The sequence below is a fragment of the Dipodomys ordii genome, unplaced genomic scaffold (genome assembly GCF_000151885.1).
Source record: "Dipodomys ordii isolate 6190 unplaced genomic scaffold, Dord_2.0 Scaffold29, whole genome shotgun sequence".
Classification (NCBI taxonomy): domain Eukaryota; kingdom Metazoa; phylum Chordata; class Mammalia; order Rodentia; family Heteromyidae; genus Dipodomys; species Dipodomys ordii.
The window spans coordinates 6,632,732-6,653,366 of NW_012267245.1; the positions used below are offsets into that span (position 1 = coordinate 6,632,732).

A 20,635-nucleotide genomic window follows, 5' to 3' on the forward strand; every position below is an offset into this window, starting at 1 on the left:
AGGGAAAGGACTTGTGTGGTCGGAGACACCACAAACACACTGACCACTCCAGATATGCTCACGGGGCGGCAGACGCACGCCTCCCCCCCCCCCCCGCCTCTCTCTGAGATGACGTGTGATGCGCTTTACGGGCAACTGTGGGCGGCGCAGGATTAGGACAGAGTGGACTGAAGGAAAACCCTCTGGCTCTTCTCCAGCCCTCTTGCCCGCGGGCTCAAGTTTTGGCTTTCCTTTCTTTTCTGTTCCTCTCTCACGATGGCATCACCCTCGGCTGCCAGGGGCTGACCTTCCCAGGGAAATGGGTAGAAACACAGCGATCTCGAGGCAAACGACTCTGGGTACGAGACACCCACGATCCCAGACTAACCTTCACGAGCTTTGGGAAACTGAGTCTGGGCGGGGGTGGCGGTGGAGGCAGTAAAGAAAGTCGGTTATAATTCCCACCTTTTTCCTGGCAGAGCTCCCCCCAAAGGTGGAGGTGTGTGTGGGGGGTGCCTTGCATCCAAATCCCTCCTCACCGCGTGGATGCACTCATGAAAACCTTTATCATCTGCACTTCCTTGCTACGTTAAAATACCAACTGATTTTGTTTCTCTCCCTCCGGTGCGGATTGCGAGTTGGGTCTATTGAATGTTCTTTTTTGAACCACGGTCACGGAACTGTGTTCACGTATGCACCTGTGACCAGGAGGAGTTTTAACTTCGCGCAGTGGCTTGGTGGTTTCTCGGGCGGGCCTAAGGTCAGCCAGAACCCCACACCCGGCGGTGGGTAGTAAGGAAGGAAAGCTTTTCACGACAAAAGGGTATGTTGACGGGGTCCTTTAGGACCCCAACCCTTTAGGACACCCAACAATCAGAAAGCCATCTTCGAGGGCCCCAATTCTATGGATCTTGAGGTCAGGATGGCGGCGAGGTCTGGCGGGCCATCTTCCGTGCGCTCTTTCCTCTGCTCTATTTCTTTTCCCATAAACGTTCACAGCCTCTTTCCTGAGGTCTGCGTCTCTCCTGAATTGATGATGCTTCTCTTGCCAGGCTTGGGAAGGTCAGCTTGGCCTGTCCTGAATTTCCAGGGTCACTGGGGCCGCTCCGCCTTCTCAGCTTGGAAGAGGACGCTGTGTGCCTTTGACCTTCGCATTCTCCAGCCCTGTCCCTTTGGTGGGGGACGCAGCAAGTCTGCTCACTCCCTGTTTATTAACCCCCGCATCCCCTCTCTTCCATAGTAGTTGGGGGAAGGATATTGAGGCGATTTTGAGGACCAGGGACAGGGCGACGGGTGGCGGCCAGTAGCCTGTCCACTGTGGGCTGTGCGTGGGGCCAAACTAGCTACAAGGCGAGCCCAAGGGAATTACGGTCTTGGTTCTAGAGACGTGCAGTGGCAAATCCTACTCACTTGCAGCTGGGTGGAGTGCATGGTACGTGTGTGTGTGATTTGGCCGCACATGCGTGCCCGTGAAGGGGGACGTGGCCGCCGGCCCCTGGCCCCCTCAGCTCCTGCAAAAATCCACCCTTCGTTCAGCCTTAAACTACGCACAGCTCCGGTTAACTCCCTTCCTCCGCCGCCGCCTTGCCTCTCCGCACGGGCTTCCGTGGCGCAGTGAACCGAAGGGAGGAGACCTCTGTGCACAAACGGGCGCCCGCAGTTCGGTTTGGGAACTCTTCACACGTGTCCGTAGCGTCTTCCCCTTCCTCTCAGGCCCCTGCCCTGGTGACCTCAGATGCACAGAAAGCACCCGCTCTTTGCACCCGGACGGTTTTTTTAGCACCTGACATTTGGGTTCAGGTTTCCAGTTGTTCACAAGCAGGAGCTGAGCTTTCCAGGCAAAGTGATGTCTCTAACTGGCTCTGTTTTTGTTCATTTGATCTTGTTATGCAAATACTGCCCTTAAAACCCTTTCTGCATCTCTTCCTCTTTTAGATGCCAGGGTGCGTGTGGCGGGGGTGGGGGAGGGGGCGTGGCTTTCCTGCTGTCCCTCCCACTCCTGGCAAATGAAAACTCCAGGCTCACCGGATGCGAGAGAGATCAGAGATTAAACTGAAAGCGTGGTTGAAAATAAGAAGGTGACTGTGAGCTTGGGAAAGTAAAGTCCTCTGCTCATGCCCCGAATGAGGCAAAGGAGCCCTGGAGAGACACGATCCATCAGCTTCGTGGCCTGGCCAGGCTGTGGGGCCGAGGGCTTGCTTGGCCACAGGAGAGACCAGGTCAAAGAAAGCCTCAGTTTCCCTCCAGCAGGCCGGGAGACCCTTTGACACACAATTTAACAGCTCTAGGCCTTATTAACATAATGACAGCCTACAACACGTGACAGTCAAAGTTAATAGTAACACAATCTTCCTGCGACCCACGCGGGGTAGATGATCACACAGTGCTTTTGAAAGCCTGAAGATTTCCCCCCAAAAGCAACAACAAGCCAGGGGCTGACGGAAAGATCCAGAGGGGGCGGGCACATAACTGCTCCCGGCCGTCCCATTGGCTCCTCTTCTCCCAAGAGAGGGAAGTAGCCAGGTCCCCCCTGCCGCTCCAAGCCTCGTCAGGCCCAGACGTGGTAGAAGCCACTGGAGAGAGCATGTGCGTGCATGTGTGTGTGTGTGTGTGTGTGTGTGAGCTTCCGGGAGGGGCCTCCATGCAGAGATTGTTTACACAGTAGAACCAGAAAAATGTCGAGCCAACAGCAGCTCCGTTCTCTGCGGAGCCATCGCTCCCCTCAGATCCCGACCGCGTGTGCACTCTCGTGTTGATAACCCTGCCGTCCCCGGGCTCGGCCATGGAACACAGGAGTGGCCACTATGTCTGAGCTCGGTGGGTTCTGGTCACGCCCCGGGATGGTAACCTTTGCTCACAGGAATTACCTCCCGTCCCCTCCTGGCGTTTACAGACCAGCATCCATCCCACGAATCGAGAGAAACCCACGCGGACACACGGGGATGGGCTCGAAGCCAGAAGGAGAGACGCTGGCTCTGGGATCGTTGGGAGGAAGGCAGGGGAGGAAAACGGGTTATTTGTGAGCGCAGAAGGCTGGGGTGGAATCGGACAATTGGACGTCTGTGCGTGGGTACCGGGGCACCAGCCAATCTAGGAGGGGAAGGTGCTTCACCCCCCTGCTGGGCCCGTGTTGGGGGGTGCTCGTGGAGGGGCCTCCCTGCCCAGCCCAGGGGTGGGTGTGGTTCAAGGCCCCCCTCTCTCACACCCTGGCCCTGTGAGCTCACCGATCGAACGTGGGTAATGAAAAGAGTATCTGAAAGATGTCTGCGTCGATCGATTCATTAACCACCGGCTACCTCTCACCCGGATGGTTACCCTCCCTGCCTTCCAAGGGCAGGAAGCCAGCCCCACGGCGGCCGAGAGACTTCCCGGCCCACTGTGACCTAAATGGGCAGAGCCGAGCGAGAAGAGAGGCTCTGCTCTTGTTGGTTTTTTTTTTTTTTCCCCTGAGAGGGAATATTCTCAGTATTCAGCACTGGAAAGACACTAAAAACCCTCCTCCCCCAACATGTAATTCGAAGTAAGAATGATCAATCATTATCAGTTAGTATCAGTAAATATCAACCAGCACGGTTCTGAAGTTATTATTATTCTTGTCGCTGTTGTTGTAAGCACGAACGCCCTCCCACTGTATACACGGCCCCCAGTACCTCGCGTCCGCCCTCTCCAACTATGAAATAACACAGACCCCATCAAATCCACCGCAGCTGACACTAGATCCCCCCTTCCCCGCCTATCCCCCATTCCAATCGTGCAGGGGACTGGAGAGGGGTCAGCCGCGCTCGGGCCTCTCACCCGCCCTGGGCCCTGACAAGGGTGTCAGCACATGCCCACAGCTCTGCGGCCTGGAGAGAGAAACTGGATTTGGTCTCATGGTAAGACACGCCCGTGATCTCCTCCAGCTCCGCAGGACGGCCTGGGCATGTGCCATCTACCACCCCGTTCTCCTTGGCTTTCCAAACCTCCCTGCCAGGGCCACAACCCCGCAGGGCAGCGTGAACCACGCAGCCACGCACATGTCACTGCCCCCCCCTACTGAACACCCCTGTAATCCCAGAGATAACGGACCTGGGGCTCGAACTCAGGGCCCAAAGCACTGGCCCTGAGCTCTAAAGCTCAAGGCAATGCTCCACCACCACCACGTGAGCCACAGCGCCACTTCCGGCTTTTTGGTGGCTCTTTGGCAAGAAGCGTCTCGTGGACGTTCCTGCCCGGGCTGGCTTTGAACTGTGATCCTCAGATCTCAGCCTCCTGAGTAGCTGGGATGACAGGCGTGAGCCACAACAGCCTGTTTTCTTTCTTGCTTTTTAAAAACTCTCCCCCACCCTGTTTATTTTAACAGCCGGGCTACGTAATACCCTCAGCTCGGAGCGGTTCTAACGCTCACGGTGTGGTGGTTCTGTTAGAGTCCAGTCTCCAATCCAGGTCTCTACGACCTCGATCCTGACCTGGCTGAGAACGGGAAACACCTCACCAACCCAGGCTGCGGACAAAAACGAGCGTGGCCTCTTTAGTTGGTAGCCTGGTGGCACCAAGACACAGAGAAAAACGGTTTGGTGCTGGGCCTCATCTCATAACCACGGGCATCAGGAAGGGCTGAGGCCAGCCCTTCCTAGGCCTGGCCTAGATCGAGTGGACTCAGTCACCCTGGGACTCGAGGGGGCTGACCCCCGGCTCAGAGAGGCCCTCCTGACCGGGAAGCATCGAGTGTACCTCAAAACCTGTCCACGGCCACCGGACAATGCCCAGGACGCCAGACCCCTGCCGGCTCCTCTCCACAACTGCACCAGGGAAAAGACACCAGGGAAGGGTCTTTCTCTGACATGGAGAGAGAACAGAGTCCACACCACGCCCCGGCCAGCTGCGGGCAGGTAAATGGACGGGCAAAGCCCAGCATGCTCCGAGGCCTTGACATTCGTGGGTGTGTGCGTCACCTTAGCAAAAGTCAGACCGTGTGTCCATGGCCACCTGCTACGTCTGGGTTTCAACAAGCAGCTAGGACAGAGGGGACGCGACAGGCTTTAATTAATCTGGAAGGTTAGCCACGGGGCAGGCTGCAGCCCTGTAGCTCCCTGTCCGCCGGCTCGGGGCATTGGCAGCGGCTGGCTGGGCCGGCTCGGCTCGTTACATGAGTTCTACAGGGTTCACGAGGCTCTGAGTTCAGTGAGAAGTAACTGGGTTTGAAAAAGAACACATCACACACACACACACACACGTATCTCCATGAAATTTAAAGATAATTGGAATGGGAGAATTCCTATGACTCCACTGAAGATAAAAAAAATGAACCACGTTGCACAGATAACTTCCAAGCTGTAGACTGCCATCAACGTAAGAAGGATTAACTAACGATGACAGACCTGTGCAAGCCTGCCTTGTAACGGCTTTCGGACACCTAAGAACAGCCCAACCCATGAACGCTCCCTAGGACGCCCCTCTAGGGTTCACTTTAGGGCCCCCCTGAGATCATCGCACGCCGCGAGATTCACAGCAAGGGTTAAACTTCTGCCCTCCTGGCTGAGCCCCCAGGGAAGCAGGGCCTCCGGCCGCTCTGCCAGGGCGAGCTGTGCGGCCTGTGCTCTGAGTGAGGCCGGGGAGGTGGAGCCGGTCTCCTGTGTCATGCTGACCACAGACAGGTTTTCCTGGGGAAAACGACCCATTTTCACTACTTCGCTTTCTGTCCGTCCCGGTTTACTGATGAAGACGACACAAGATCCGGATGAAGACAGGCTGGCTGGACTGGTTGTTACGAGGCAGATGTTCTGTGACGAAGATGGCACCTAGCCTCGTCCCCCGGGGAACTAGAAAGTTCCATTAAGCTGTCAGAAAACTCCCTCATCCTGGGTGTTTTGGTGCCAAAGACGGGAGGATGGGGGGGGGAACGCGGGGGTGAGAGTCTAGCACGGGGCCTCTGGAGAGACTGAGGGGGGACACGTGCGTGCTCGTGAGCGGGAGCTGGAACGGATCTACAAACGCACAAGTCAACGCGTGCACGGTCGTGTGCCAGTGCGCACAGATGCACGGACGGGGAATTCACAGACGGTGTCTCCTCACCAATTCTAGGGCCCTGGGGAAATGGGGGTGGGGTTCACCGGGACGGAGGGGGGGACACAATGGAACGGGGTGACATGGAGCAAGATCGCCGAACGGTAGCGCCCGCCTTTGTACAACTGCTTCAGGGCCCACCTGCGCGTGTCTGCTTGTGCTCACCCTCCTCCCACCCCCTGACCTGCCCGGAGGGGCCTCCCCCCTCATCTCCCCGTGGCCCCTGACTGACCACAGCATAATTCTCCTCAGTCCTTCGGAGCCCACAGAGGTCTGCCGGCAGCGATCCATAGCCACACAGACCCTGAGGGCGGGCGCCACGCGCCACCCCGCACCGACCGCGGGGTGCCACCGCTGACTCCACACGGGGAGACGCTCGGCCTCCCGTGTCCCCTGCCCGCCCGCGTCTCCGGCAGTCCCTTGCGCCGTCTTCCCACCGGGCCTCGTGGCCGGTGTCAGCGAAGCCTCTTCCAGCCTACCCAGGCCGCGATGTCCCCTCCCCACTCCCCCCCGAACCCGCTGTGACCTGCTCGCCCCTTTCCTTGGATCACAGTCTCCCTCCTGCCCCCGCGACCAGCTGCTACGCAGGCAGGAAAGGCCCGAGGCCTGAGTTTGCCAAACGCGGCGCTCGGGAAGAAAGAAACCAACCCAACCCTAGCCACTCAGGAGGCTGAGATCTGAGAACCGAGGTTCAAAACCAGCCCGGGCAGGAAAGTCCGTGAGACTCTTCTCTCCAACCAGACAACCTGAAGTGATGTTGTGGCTCAAGCGGTAGAGCGCCAACCTGGAGACCAAAAACTAAGTTCTCAGGCCCCGAGTTCAAGCCCTTGCACTGGCACAAACGTTTTTCATAGGATGAACGTCTTTTTTAAAAGTTTTTTTTTCTTTCAATTTTGCATTTCTCTGGCACGGGCTCCTGTGGATTTGTAAGCATGCGAGGGTGCGTGCAATCAGAGACTGGCTCTCATACCGTCATGGAGAAAGTTACCAGCAGCCTCTTGAACAGGTCTCGGGATGTCAAGAGATCCCTAGAATGCGTAACTAACTCAAGGCTCATACTGAATTTGAGAAATACACTGGGAGATGATTCCGTTTTCTATCAGTATTTACAAAAAAAAACGACACTCTGACATGACAATATAACGGGTCATAACCCCCATCTCCCTCTCTTTATCCAGGCCCTTCTAACATGTCAATGGATATTAGCTCCATTTCTATAGCATTTTAAAGAGACGGTTGTGAAAATGATACTGCGTCTGCGCGGGGCACAGATGACAAACAGCAAAGTAGTCCTGTACTAAAATCTTTGAGAACGTTGTGTTGCATAAACCACCACCACCAGCCGCCGCAGCCGCAGTAGCTCCTATTCTTGATTTCTGAGAAGGTTGCCAGGAGATTTTCTTTTTTCCTCCCTAGAACCCTCAAAACTAAGATGGATTCTCACTCAAAAGGGGTCTGGAACAAAGGGAACCAATTTCCTGCCTCTTTGTAGTCCTTGCCTCTGATCTTTTGTATCTTTTTTCTTCCTGATTCAGTTAATTGCCAGGAAGTAGGCACCTTTGCTACAGGGGTACCGTATACCCGCGCAAGAAAGCACCCCTTCCTTTAAAGTCTGAGACTGCTCCATTCCACCACCAAGTCCAAAGGATATCACACGTTTCAGAAAAGAGATGCCGTCCGCCTGAGCTTAGAGGGTCCACGGGAGATGCTTCTGGAAACGCGTTTTGTTTGTGGCAACGTTTGCTCCCGAGCAAACGGCTGAGAACATGGAGCCCGAGTTTTGGAGCCAGGCAGAGCAGCGAGGCCTATTTTTCTCCCCATGTTCCTGTCATGAGGGCGGTAATTTTCTCTATACATAAAATCACTTATGTATGACTTGATAGGAAGCAAGAAATGACCTTGCTCGGTGGGAGCGATCTGGCTGTTTCAAACCCACGTGCGGTGGGGTTCAGTACTGTGGTGTTAAAACGCTTTCAGGCTCACATTCGCACCCCGAATGGGATTTCTTGCCCTCTTAGCACTGGCCGGCCGGCCCTGAAGTCGGGGCTCGTGACCAAGGGTACAGAACAGCCCTCTGAGACTAACCGGCTGTAACTGAGTCCTAACTGGCTAAGGTCCCTGCTGGTATGTAGGAAAAAAATGGCCAATTTCTGTGTGTTGTTATTGGTGGTGGGACTTGAACTCAGAGCCTGGGCACTGTCTCTGAGCTCTTTTGCTCAAGGCTGGCTGAGCCACAGCGCCACTTCTGGTTTTCTGGCGGTTCATTGGAGATCAGAGTCTCACAGACTTTTCTGCCGGGGCTGGCTTTGAACCGTGATCCTCAGAGCTCAGCCTCCTGAGTAGCTGGGATGACAGGTGTGAGCTACCGGCACCTGCCAAAATTGCCACATTAAAAAAAAAAAAATCAGATCTAGAGTAGCCGATTCCTTTGTAGCCTAATTCCATTTAAAAAGGGAATTTTTTTTTTTTTTTTTGGGTCCGGTCGTGGGGCCTGAACTCTGGGCCTGGGCGCTGTCCCTCAGCTCTTCAGCTCAAGGCTAAGGCTCTACCACTTGAGCCACAGTGCCACTTCCGGCTTTTTTTCTTTTTGCTTATGTGGTGCTGGGAATCAAACCCAGGGCCTCAGGCATGCAAGGCAAGCGCTCAACCACTGAGCCACCTTCCCAGCCCTAAAAAGGGAATTTTGAAAGCGTGACCAAACTTCCCCCTGCAAGCACAAACAAAGCCAGGTAGCTGGACAAGAATCAGAAAACCCTGGATTGTGTAATCACCGTGCAGAGATTGGCACTCCGGGGTCCGGCCAACACGGGGGTGAGCCGTGATGGAATCTCCCGGAAAATGTCGGAGGCAGAGTTCTCGGTAAAGTTGAATTCTCATTTTAATGGTTTCGGGACCGCTTTTTACCCAAACTTGAGCCAGGCAAGGATCAATAACTGCAATTTTAACCGGGCTGACAAGCCACCTCTACCTGACTCTCTCCTGAACGATTTTATGTTCCTGCCGTGTCTTGCCCGGCTATTTATCTCATATTTAATTAAAGTCGCCTCTCAAGTGTGGCCCAGAAAGAAAGCCGACACCATCCTTATGAATAGACGGACGCGTCGCTTTCCATCCAAAGAGCATCAACCGGACGGAACCACGGCGAATTCTAGCTAGCGCTGACCGCCGCGGGAGGGACCCGCAGGGGTCTCTTCCCTGTGTCAGCAGGACGAGGCGCGAGTTGAGGGAATGACTGACCAAGCGGAGACCCGTTCACTGACGCCATCAAGCAGAGCAAGAGAGAAAGGCAAAGAGCCCCATTTCCTCCGCATTCTTGAAGGTCATGGCTTTCTCGACACCCCCAAACCATGCTACGTACGTAAGGTGTTACCGTACTCGGGGAGACCCCGGGGTAGGATACAGTGCCATAAACGAATCAGAGAAGCGTCTCTCCCTAGAGCGACGGAGCTGGAGACGCCATCGCGGCCCTGCGGGAGCTCCTGCCGCCCGGCGGCCCCCCGGCCTCCCCGGCTCCCAGCCTGACTGCTCCCGCCCCGTGGATTTCCCCGTGACAACCGGGTCGCGTGCTGTGTGTGACTTGGGGGCGAGAAACTTGGGGCGAGACGTGGCCACTCACTGTCAGGACTGGCTAGCGTCACACAGAGAAAGAAAGAGGAAAGCAGACGCTGTTTGTCTTGCTGGGGAAAGGGCGCAGGTGGGTCTGTGTATCTATGTCTTTAGATGTGGCAAAACCAAGCTCAGGGCTGCATCCAGTTTATCAACTGACTGATTCAAGGGTTGGTTCTGAGACTCCCTTGTGGGATATGGAGATAAAGACAGTGGTTGGCTCTGTGTGTGTGTGTGTGTGTGTGTGTGTGTGCACGCACAACGATCAAAGCGGTTTCTAAAGAAAAGCAGCAGGAACCAGATGCAGGAATCAAGACCGACAAAGGGATGGAAGGCCAGGGCAGTGACCCAGAGAGAAGGCCACCATTTTCTGCAGCCCTGATTCCGAGGTCTTTGTCGGTCTCTTCCTGTGCATCTTTAGTGCGACTACAGACCCGTAGAGCACGGGACCCCTATAGCACCGGACAGACCCCGATAGCAACGGGATCCGTACAGCGTTGGATCCCTGATCCCAGTGAGGAAGGAGAGGACCTTGGAATGTGTCCCCTGCGGGCGGGCGGGCGGGCGGGCAGAGGGGAGGGGGAGAGGCGCAGAACAATGGCAGCAGAAAGGGGGTGGCGGTGGGTGAGGACGGTGCGTGGACGGGATGCAAGGGACGGACGGATTCGATCAGAGACAGAGCGGGGACAGCGCGGGGGGGGGGGGGGAGCAGCACACTCTGGACCCCGGGGGCCGCGCCGGCCTCCGTCTGCTCCGTCGTAGCTTTTTTATGTTTCTTTTAAATTTCCATTTATTTTTGTCGGCCGTGGGTCTTGAACTCTGAGCCTGGGCGCTGTCCTTCAGCGGGCGCTTTACCACTTGAGCCACAGCGCCACTTCTGGTTTTCTAGTGATTTATGGGAGATTAGAGTCTCCCGGACTTTCCTGCCCGGGCTGGCTTTGAACCGCGATCCTCAGATCTCAGCCTCCTGAGGAGCTGGGATGGCAGGCGTGAGCCACCGGTGCCTGACTTTATTTTTCTTTTCTTTTCCTTTTGTTCTTCCGGTGGCCAGGATGGAATAAAGGGCGGGGGGGGGGCCCGGCCTCCGCCCCGCCGGGCAGGGGTGGCGGGAGGGGCCGGGGAGCAGTTCCAGAGTGTGTTGGGCGTCCCCCGCCCTCCGAGCCGGAGCACACAAATGTCACATCCCCATGAGACAGCCCAGAGGGACAGAACACGGGTCCCAGGCCCCCCCCACCACGCATGTCCTACCCCGGGGGGGCTCACACACATGTGACATCGCTTCGAGCACCCACGCCGGTGGGAGAGGAAGCGAGGGAGCACAGGTCGGCTCAGGTGAGGGGACCGTGGGGGGCATCAGAAAAGGCACGGGACTTTTCCAACCGAGCAAGCCCCCCCCCCCCCCCCCCGCCAGTCACCAGGCTCGGCCAGGAAGAGAACAGAGGGCGGGAACAAATCACGGACAGGGACCGCGAAGATCATTCAGAGCAGAGGGGACGAAAACAACCAAACAAAATCAAAATCACAGCACAAAGGGAACCGGTGAAGGAGAGGAAGATCACAGTGAGGGGAACATTCAGGGCGCTCGCTGCATTTCCACGCCGCTGCTCACAGGCGTTGCCCCCTCCTCCGTCCGTCCGCCCGGCGATCGGACTCGCCACTCCGGTCCGACGGGGCAAGGCCAGGAGCCGGAAGCGCGGGCAGTGATCATGTGAAAACACGCATGCGTTGCTCTGCCACCATTGCCTGGCTATGTGAACACTGCTTCCAGCGCCGGCCACGCGCTCCTAAGACCACCGGGGACACGCCCCGCCCCGCTGGCCACCAGCTAGCCAAGCCATGACCCCCAGGGGCGGGGGTGCGGGGGGCCCCCGGGAACCCAGGCCGCCTCTCTCGACAGAGTCGAGAGAGACAATCGGGACATTTGGCTGATGGATCTGACGTGTTCCTAGAAAGGCTGTCTTTCTAGAAAACTCTGCTTGGACGCACAGAGAAGGTGCTATTTCTTTCTTCTCGTGAGGACCCACGCCGGGCTCAGCAGAGGCCACACAGCACACGTAAGGACACTCTGGAACTTGGGGTACAGCCCCGGGATTTCCCCTCCCAGCACTAAAGAGAGCTGAAGAGATCACATCGACTTCTTATTTTCTTTGCTCCCTTGACATCGGCATAGGGCAGGGCAGGGGGAGAAACTGGAGTCTACAGAAGAATAAGGGTACCAGAGGAGGAAGATGCGGGGTGCTGGGGGGGCATCTGGGTCCAGGAAGCAAAAAGAAGCTCAGGGGCATTGCACACACACACGCACGCACGCACACACACACACTCACGAGCAGTATACACAAACACACCATTTTACACACACACACGCATGCACACACACACTCATGAGCAGTATACACACAGCATTTTACACACACACACGGCATTTTACATACATACACACACAGCATTTTACACACACACACACGGTATTTTGCATACATACACACACAGCATTTTACACACACACACACGGTATTTTGCATACATACACACACAGCATTTTACACACACACACACGGCATTTTACATACATATACACACAGCATTTTACACACACACACACGGTATTTTACATACATACACACACAGCATTTTACACACACACGCACGCACGCACACACACACTCATGAGCAGTATACACACACAGCATTTTACACACACGCACACAACACGACATTTTACATACATACACACACGCATGCATACACACATGACATTTTACACACACACACACACACACACAGCATTTTAATGCTTTTTAGTGCATGAGAGCCTGCCTGGAAAGTATTTTATCAAAATAAAGTTAAAAAAATGTATGTAGCAAACAGGAAAGCCACGCCAGGGTGCCTTCCCAGCCTGGGCCCACGGGCCTCTTGAGAACATACAGAGGAAACCGCTCTGGATGGGCGGCCGGCTGAGCCACATAAGCGGGCTTTTGAGCCTCTGGTTTACAAGGCCGGCTTTCGGACAAGCGAAGGCCTCTTCGCTTGCAGCTGCAGCTGAAGTAGGAAGGATCACGGCAAGCCGCCGACGGGGAGAGGAGGAGAGGACATTTCCTGTCTGCGGCCGGGCAGAGAGCGCCAGGGGGATGGAGGGGGGGGCGCCTCACAGTGGGGTCTCTTTGATTCTGCCTGGCTTCCTTTCCTGTCCGGGGCAAATGCGCAGCAAATTCTGCTCGATCAAATAACATATTTTTTGTTTGAGCTGTTGGCCTCAGCGGGGATAATTACAGACGCAGGGCTGCATTCAAATTCAACCCCACGCAAGATGGGGTAGAAGAAACAGCCGAAGAGAAAAGCCAAGGGAAAAAGCAGCGGCCGCCTGCCCTGCGATTCCTCAGTTCCCTGATGGATGGCTTCTTGCTTTGATTGCGTTTGCTCGCCGGTGCCCACACCCTGCATTCTGTGGCATGGTGGGCGGGCAGTCCCCCCCTAACTACACCCCCCCCAAATCTCAGCGTTGGGGAGGGGTGGACAGGGGCCAGAGTCCGCCTCGGACCCCTGCGTGGAGAATGTTCCAGGGGGTGCTGTTATTTGTGATGTGTGGCTTCTCTGTGGCCCGGCGTGGTTGGAGCCTGGGGCTGTGGCTGTGGCGTTTCGTGGCTGGGGGGGGCAGCTGGAAGCAGTCACATACTCTCTGCTCTTTCCTCCCTCCCCTTCCCCCCCCACTCCGTCCCCTCCCCCTGCCGCCCAGGGGACGGTCCCAAGGCCTTACCCTTCCTGTCCTGGTGATTGTGAGAGGACACCGCCCCCAGGGGGTCTGAGCTGCCCGGTAACGCCGGCGAGTCCTTCCAGTCCAGCACGCCTCCCCTAGACTCGAACCCCTCTCGACCTGCCGCCGAGCCCGACGAGGTGGTGCTGGGCCAGAGGGGGCTGGTGCGCCCTGTTTTCCATCACAAATACGGTTAGGGACAAACAGCCTGCGTCTCCCAGGGCGGGAAGCCTGTCAGCTAACGGGGAGACGGGTTGTCGAGGTGTGCAATTGGCCAGTGGCGGGGTAAGGCTGGAGGAACGGGCGCTTTGGGAAGATCTTGTGGGAGCACCCCACAACTCCAGCCTCACTCAGGGGTTCCGTGGACGTGATAAAGAAAACACTGGCCACGGGACAAAGGCACGCAAGGCCTCTCTGATCGTAATGACTACTGGAAGATGGGTTTCTCAGGAGGGGACTGAACATTTATCGCACAGGACAGGAGGTGTGCTTTAAAAGTAGCTTCTGTAGCCGGGCGCCGGTGGCTCACGCCTGCCATCCTAGCTATTCAGGAGGCTGAGATCTGAGGATCACGGTTCAAAGCCAGCCCAGGCAGGAAAGTCCGTGAGACTCTGATCTCCAAAGAACCACCAGAAAACCAGAAGTGGTGCTGTGGCTCAAGTGGTAGAGCGCTCGCCTTGAGTTGAATTGCTGAGGGACAGCACCCAGGCCCTGAGTTCAAGACCCATGACCGACCTGCCCTGGCAAAAAAAAAAAATCGCTTTTGTTTCTTTCCATTTTGCTCAGCAGAGAAAGCCAGCCCCGTGCTTGTGTTTCACTGGGCCTGGCACACTTGTGTGCCACAGAGTCGGTGTGCGTACGCAGGGCTCCGTGATCCCTGACACTGCCTTTTAAGTTGTTTTGCTGTTGAAAATAGCCCTGTATCCTGCTGCTAAAAACGTGTTCATTTGAGACTCAGAAATGCTTGTGTTTTTGTGTGTTTCTGCTTTTCACCTCTCATCGTGTCGGGCTGATAAGAGAGCCAGGGTCAGGAAAATCAGCCTGGGAAATGGGGAAACACAATTTTCTTTCTTTCTTTCTTTTTTGTTTACATTGAGGTCTAAAATATAACCTCCGTTTCCGCTCTTGGATTCAAGACAGCTTGAATGAAATAGACGGTCAGCCTATGGGAAAATCCAGGACCTAGCGTAAGAAAGTGATTAGAAATACAGGTTTGAAGGCAGAGAGGAGAAAAACACGGAGGGAGGTGGAGGAAAAACAAAACAAAACCCCCAAAGCACCGTGCCAAACCCTCCTGTCCGAGTAGCAAGAATTTCTTTTACCTGAATTGATGGACATTTTGAGTACTTTCCATTGAACTGTTTCAAGGGTGCAATTCTATGGTAATGCCAAAAGTATGGTTTAGGGAGAACATTTCTTAATATGGTAATCTAGGGGAAAGATGTGCCCGAGGGACACGTTTTCTGTAGAAAAATCTCCAGGCCCATATGCTGCAAATGCAAATACATGGAAAAGTCATGGGTAATGGAAAGCTACGGCTACGAGGGGAAATTAATGTGGGCCAGATGGTGGTTAGGTGGGAGAATGTCTTGCACAAATGTGAGAAATCAGTCTCTCCTCCCTACCGCTCAAGTGTTAGTGCCATACCCACCGCACTTTCTATATGTAAATCTAGAGAAACCATGCATCTCATTTACTCAAAAGGGGGAAAACAAATAACCCAGCACAGCGGGAGGTTAAATCAGAGGAAGGCGTACCTGATTCTCAAAAATCTTAGAGCCACCGTATTAAAAACAAACCGGTGGGCGCTGGTGGCTCACACCTGTCATCCTAGCTACTCGGGAGGCTGGGATCTGAGGATCGCGGTTCAAAGCCAGCCTGGGCAGGAAAGTCCATGAGACTCTTATCTCACCACCAGAAAACGGGAAGTGGTGCTGTGGCTGGGGTTGGTAGAGCGCTCGCCTGGAGTGAAATATCTCAGGGATGGTGGCCCCGGCCCAGAGTTGAAGCCCCATGACTGACAAAAAAATTAAAAAAACAACCCACACCATTACAGGACTAAGCATCGGTCCTTAATTTGAGATCAGAATGTGTATTAGAGCCTGTCTACACTTAAAAAAAGTTACAAAAAAAGTATTTATGCATCTTCTTATCACTTGCTTTTTCGAGGTGCTTTTGTTACTAGGCACTGCCTAAGAGACGGTAACAAAAACAGCACTGCTGAAGCGTGGCAGTCATTCTTGAGATGGTTTTGTCTATCAGGGTATGCCAACAGATTGATACACGCTCTGATAGGGAAAGCCACATCTCTTCAAGGGAACGAACATAGTATTGTTTTTTTTCCCTTCAGAAATAGAAGAAAAAGCAGACACATTGAAAAAGTTAACTTCAGTGCACCATGGTGTTTCTCTACATCTACGAGTCATGGCGGTTCTAAAGGTTAGCAACCTTCCCGTCTAATCTAGTAGCAATGATTGTAGCCAATTAGAGGTGACAAAGGAGACGCAAAATTGACACAGAGAGGAAGGCAGAAGGGACACAATCAGGGCCCAATTCACTAAAAGGGGTTCTTGCGTAGGTGGCCGGTGCTGCACTGAGCTTTTGCCAACGTACAGTCTGCACGGTGGATAGAAATGGTCCCATTACCTACCTGGGTTGGGTAGGTCGGGGTTTTAGGTTTGCTAGTCTAGGGGGTGTGCACTTCGACACAGACAGAAACAGTGCAGGTGTACTTTTGACTTTCCTGTCTGTGTTTGTGCTCAGAAAAAGAAAAAAAAAAAAAGCATTTGGTCCTTCCTCTAATGCTACAAATCCTGGGCCTATTACAAGAACCTGGTGTGAAGAAGGAAGACATCAATTAGTGAAATATCTTCAGGGCTTATTAACTGCAAGATAGCTCTTCCTGTAATAGTCAATATAGAATAATAATATCAATCAATCAATTCATCCACGCATCCTCATCTATCTATCTGTCTGTCGTCTGTCTATCTATCTATCTATCTATCCACCTATCAGTCTGCCTGCCTGCCTGTCTATCAATCTATCTATCTGTCTGTCTGTCTGCCTGCCTGCCTGTCTATCAATCTCTCTCTCTGTCTGTCTGCCTACCTGCCTGTCTATGTATGTATGTATGTATGTATGTATCTATCTATCTATCTACTTACCTACCTACCTACAAGTCTTCTATAGCTTTTAAGTACTACTTGGATGGTCCAGTAATCACCTAACCACGTCCCGAGAAGGACGGAGCCCCAGACGGACAGGATCATTATTAGCTGAAAGAGCTTTCACGCCTCTGGGGTTTCAACACAGACACCCATAGATGAGGAGCCGCGGGACGGATGGGCCCTGGCCTTTCAAGTGTTAAGATCGGAGGATGAATAACTGACTTCCCTTTGAAAAGGAAATCAGGCTCTTGGCTTGCAGAATGACTCCTGCCCCTGAAGACTTTCCCTGGGCTTAATTATTCCATCTATATGAAAGAATTCCCCGGGAGTTAAAAAATTAAGTCTCCGTACGGCTGATGAGCCTGCCGGTTCAATTCATTTCAGAGCCTGTGCTTCTCACTATCTGGTGGGGATGGTTCAATCCCAGCAGATCACTGCGCAGTTAGGATCCGGGGAAGGGCGGGCGCTGTAAGTGGGTTTTCTTTTCCCGAAGGCTCAGGTTAAGGTAGGTGCCATTGGCCTCCTGAGTAATTGTTTCCCCACCCTTGTCTGTGGTGTTGGGTGTTCTGGTTCGAATTGCAGATGAAGGGGTGTGAAAGGGGGTGAGTTCTGAGGGCTAGGTTTCGGGACCCCGCCTCGTGTCACCGTGTCCGCTGGGCACACCACACAGCCTCGGTTTATAAGACAATCTGGCTTCAAAGGGGCATTCTCCCTCACTCTCATAAATTACATCCAGCCGCCGGGCACCGCGGTAGCCATCTTGAAGCAGATCGATCGCCTTGTTTTCTCTCCTCTTTTCTTTAATCTCCCCCACTATTTTTTTTTAATTACCTGCCTCTCTGTTTAAAGACTGTCTCAAAACTGCTTTACTGCATCTCTTAAACGCTAAGCTTGTAGTTCTCACTGAAACGCAGAAGGTTAGGTTTGCCGGTAGAGATGTTTTTCCTGTCTCAGTCACAGGTTCATTGATCTTTTGGGGGGGGGCAGCACTCTGAGAGATGTAAAGGTACATGATGGATCAATCCTGTTTATCCATTTTCCAAAAGATGCTTGGATGTTCACCCACTCTGAGTGAGCTTAAATTTCAGGGGGCCGAGCCCGCCCTATATCGAAAAGATTGGCTTCAGAAGAACCGGTGCCGGCACCTTACGTAGATTTGATCTCTCGGAGGTATTTTACCCTGACAGGCGGGATAAATGCCCGGGTAGACTGTGTTCTCTATCTGCTGAGGAGCTACGGTCTCACCACTATAAACACGAGCCCCTCACTGGACAGGCTTTACCCACATTCAGTTTCTTCTCCCCCAAGAACTCATTAAATCTGTTCATTAAATTCCTAGACGTTGGCATTATTTCATGTCGGGTGGATTAAAAATTTAGGACTCAGTCTCCCGCGCGTCAACCTCTCTGACAAGGAGGGAGGTGTGTGACGCATCGCACAATCTAGACCTATAAATAATTTTAGTGAATTGGGACCCTGAACTCACAAAAAAAAAAAAAACCCATCCGGCCCGCAAGGTTTAGGAATGAAAGCTACAAGCTACCGCAGGGTTAAGTGAGTATCACATATGTGTATCAGTGGACTGACCATACACTGCGTTGTAAGACATTTCATGATCTGGTGGAGGAGTTGAAATGTCTATAAAAAAATAATGAGGATAAAAAAATTAATTAAAGAGGAACCTAGGGTTTGCAGAGAGGGAAAAGGATTAGCAAGAGAGGATTTCTCAGGTAGATTCCCACTGCTATTAAATGATGACAGTAGTAGCTTCCTTACCATTCAGGGCCACGAAGGAATCTGAAAGAGAAGAGGGAGGAGATGGTTACTTTACTGTTGGATGTTCGCTCTTCTGGACTGAGAGGGAATGAGCGATTGGATGTGTGCCACACGCAGTCCCCCTCCTGGGGAAGTACCTTCACGTTCCCGCTCGGAACCTAGGGTGCGTTACCCTCAGTCTGGTCCCACACCTCCTGCTCATTCTGCCCCACGAGGAGAGAATACCGCGAGTTTGCAGAGGAAACGGTCGCTGCTGAGACTCGGAGCCTGGCTTTATACAGAGGGGCGTGGCGGGTAGATGTCTCTTCCTTAGGGGTCTCTCTGGATGCACCCTCAGTCCCAGTCCCAGAGGAGATGACCAGACCCAAACACAACGAAAACTCCAAACCTACACACTGATTAGCACCCTGGCCCTGGATATAAAGGCTTCCTGAGACCCCTCTGTCTGAGGACCCCGAGCTTACTGGTACAGCGGACCCTTTTACAGACACGGGAAGTGTCTGTCCTCACATTCTTCCTGTGTTTGCTGATCCGATACCCAGTGAGTTCTCTATTTTCTACAGACATTTATACATAACACTAGATCATAGAAAGTATGATAAGAGCAACTTACAAGAATCAGCTAATAAGATAGCTGGGAACACACACACACACACACACACGCACGCACGCACATACGCACTCATGTACGCGCGCGCACACACACACACACACACACACCTCTGACACACAAATTATGGACCAGCAATGCTACACAAATGTGATAGAGACCCTGTAGCAGAACACCATCTCCTATGCTAATTTTCAATTTGTAAAAAAAAAAAAATGTGCATGTAAAAACACGACAGATTAGAATTTTCACAAGGTATGTTATCTGCAAGTAAAAACACAGGAGAGCAGGAATGTGGAGATAAGGCTGCCTATTTGCCTGTATGTGATCTCTCACAAAAAGAAAGAAAAATTCCAGGTGGAAAGGTAAAATGCCACCAAGTCTGAAATTTCAGCACTTGTGACTCAAAGACAGATTTTTCTTTCCTCATGATCTGCATTATAGAATCAACTATCAGAAGTCAGACAAGATTGCTTTCTTAGAAATTGCGTTTGGTACCATTTGAGTGCGAGTTTCTTGAAGTTTAACATATATAATGCTTTAAAAAAAATCATCACAAGCCAAACGTTTTCTGAGAACATTCTTTACATCAGCCTTCATAAAGCATTTTTAGAAGACAATTATCAATCGGGCCTGAGGACAAACGGACAGGATTTTGACAAGGGCTCTTTATACAAAGCTCTGACCAAAATGTCCCCATTTAAGAATGCTTGAAATTAACTCTGAGGTTAGTGTAAGCAGGTAATACTTATTACAAGGTTATTGAATCACTTTGTCCTCGTGGGTTATATCCGAACTATTTTCCAATCTCAAATGGTAATATGCACAAATCTAATTTGGAAAAATAATTACATTCACGAGTCGATATGTTCGAGAATAAAACAGTCCCACTCCATTAACAAAACTAGGGCGCGGTAATCAATCTTCTTGTTATTTGGCTACAATACAGTGTTACCGCACATTAAAAAAAAAACCAAAAACAGCAGAACTGTCATCATGTAATGGAAGTGCTGATATAGCTTGCTGTTTTGCTATAATTAATATGCGCCACAGCATCAGAATAATGGAACAGGTGTCAGAATAATACAAGAGCACTGTCAGGGCTGGTATCCATCCTCAGGCACCGTGGCCGTCCGGAGAGAAGGAGGTGATTTCCACCCCTAGTTCTGGTGTTGTCTGTATTCAGGCCCACACGTGGGAGAGACAGATAATACTGCTAGGCTGGTTGATAAAAGCATGTGTATCCAGAAGCAGACACAGATTAAAAATCTCGACTTACTATGACAGTCTCCCAGAGCATCTGTATTGCCGCGTTCGATGTCCTGCTCAAAAGCCAGTCTGCAAAAAAAAAAAAAAAGACAAAGACACCAATAGACACTGTAAGTTAATTCAGGTATTATTCAAACAGTTGATTGGTTTGAGGATTATTTATATCTCCCCTCCTTTTCAGTATCTTTCTCTGTGCTTTTGTGTGTGTGTGTGTGTGTGCGTGCGCACTGATACTGGGACTCGAACTCAGAGCCTGGGTACTGTCTCTCAGCTTTTTCTAGTCAAGGTGAGTGTTCTACCATGTGAGCTTTTTGGTGGTTCATTGAAAATAAAGTCTCTCAGCGCCTTTCCTGCCCGGGCTGGCTTTGAACCGCGATCCTCAGATATCAGCCTCCTGAGTAGCTGGGATGACTTTCTTCAACACTGAAAAAG

The 20,635-nt window shown here is 52.6% G+C and overlaps 1 protein-coding gene across 1 annotated transcript in view; it reads right to left on the bottom strand.

The window, feature by feature from the left end:
• Sema6a (sema domain, transmembrane domain (TM), and cytoplasmic domain, (semaphorin) 6A) overlaps positions 1 to 20,635 on the bottom strand; it is a 77,048-nt gene that overhangs the window by 12,407 nt on the left and 44,006 nt on the right. The window contains exons 16-19 of the mRNA XM_013016017.1: positions 20,214 to 20,272; positions 18,325 to 18,345; positions 18,136 to 18,186; positions 13,385 to 13,552 (exon numbers count right to left, since the gene is read on the bottom strand). Of these exons, the coding sequence (XP_012871471.1) occupies positions 13,385 to 13,552; positions 18,136 to 18,186; positions 18,325 to 18,345; positions 20,214 to 20,272 (299 nt within the window). The remainder of the gene's footprint in view (positions 1 to 13,384; positions 13,553 to 18,135; positions 18,187 to 18,324; positions 18,346 to 20,213; positions 20,273 to 20,635) is intronic.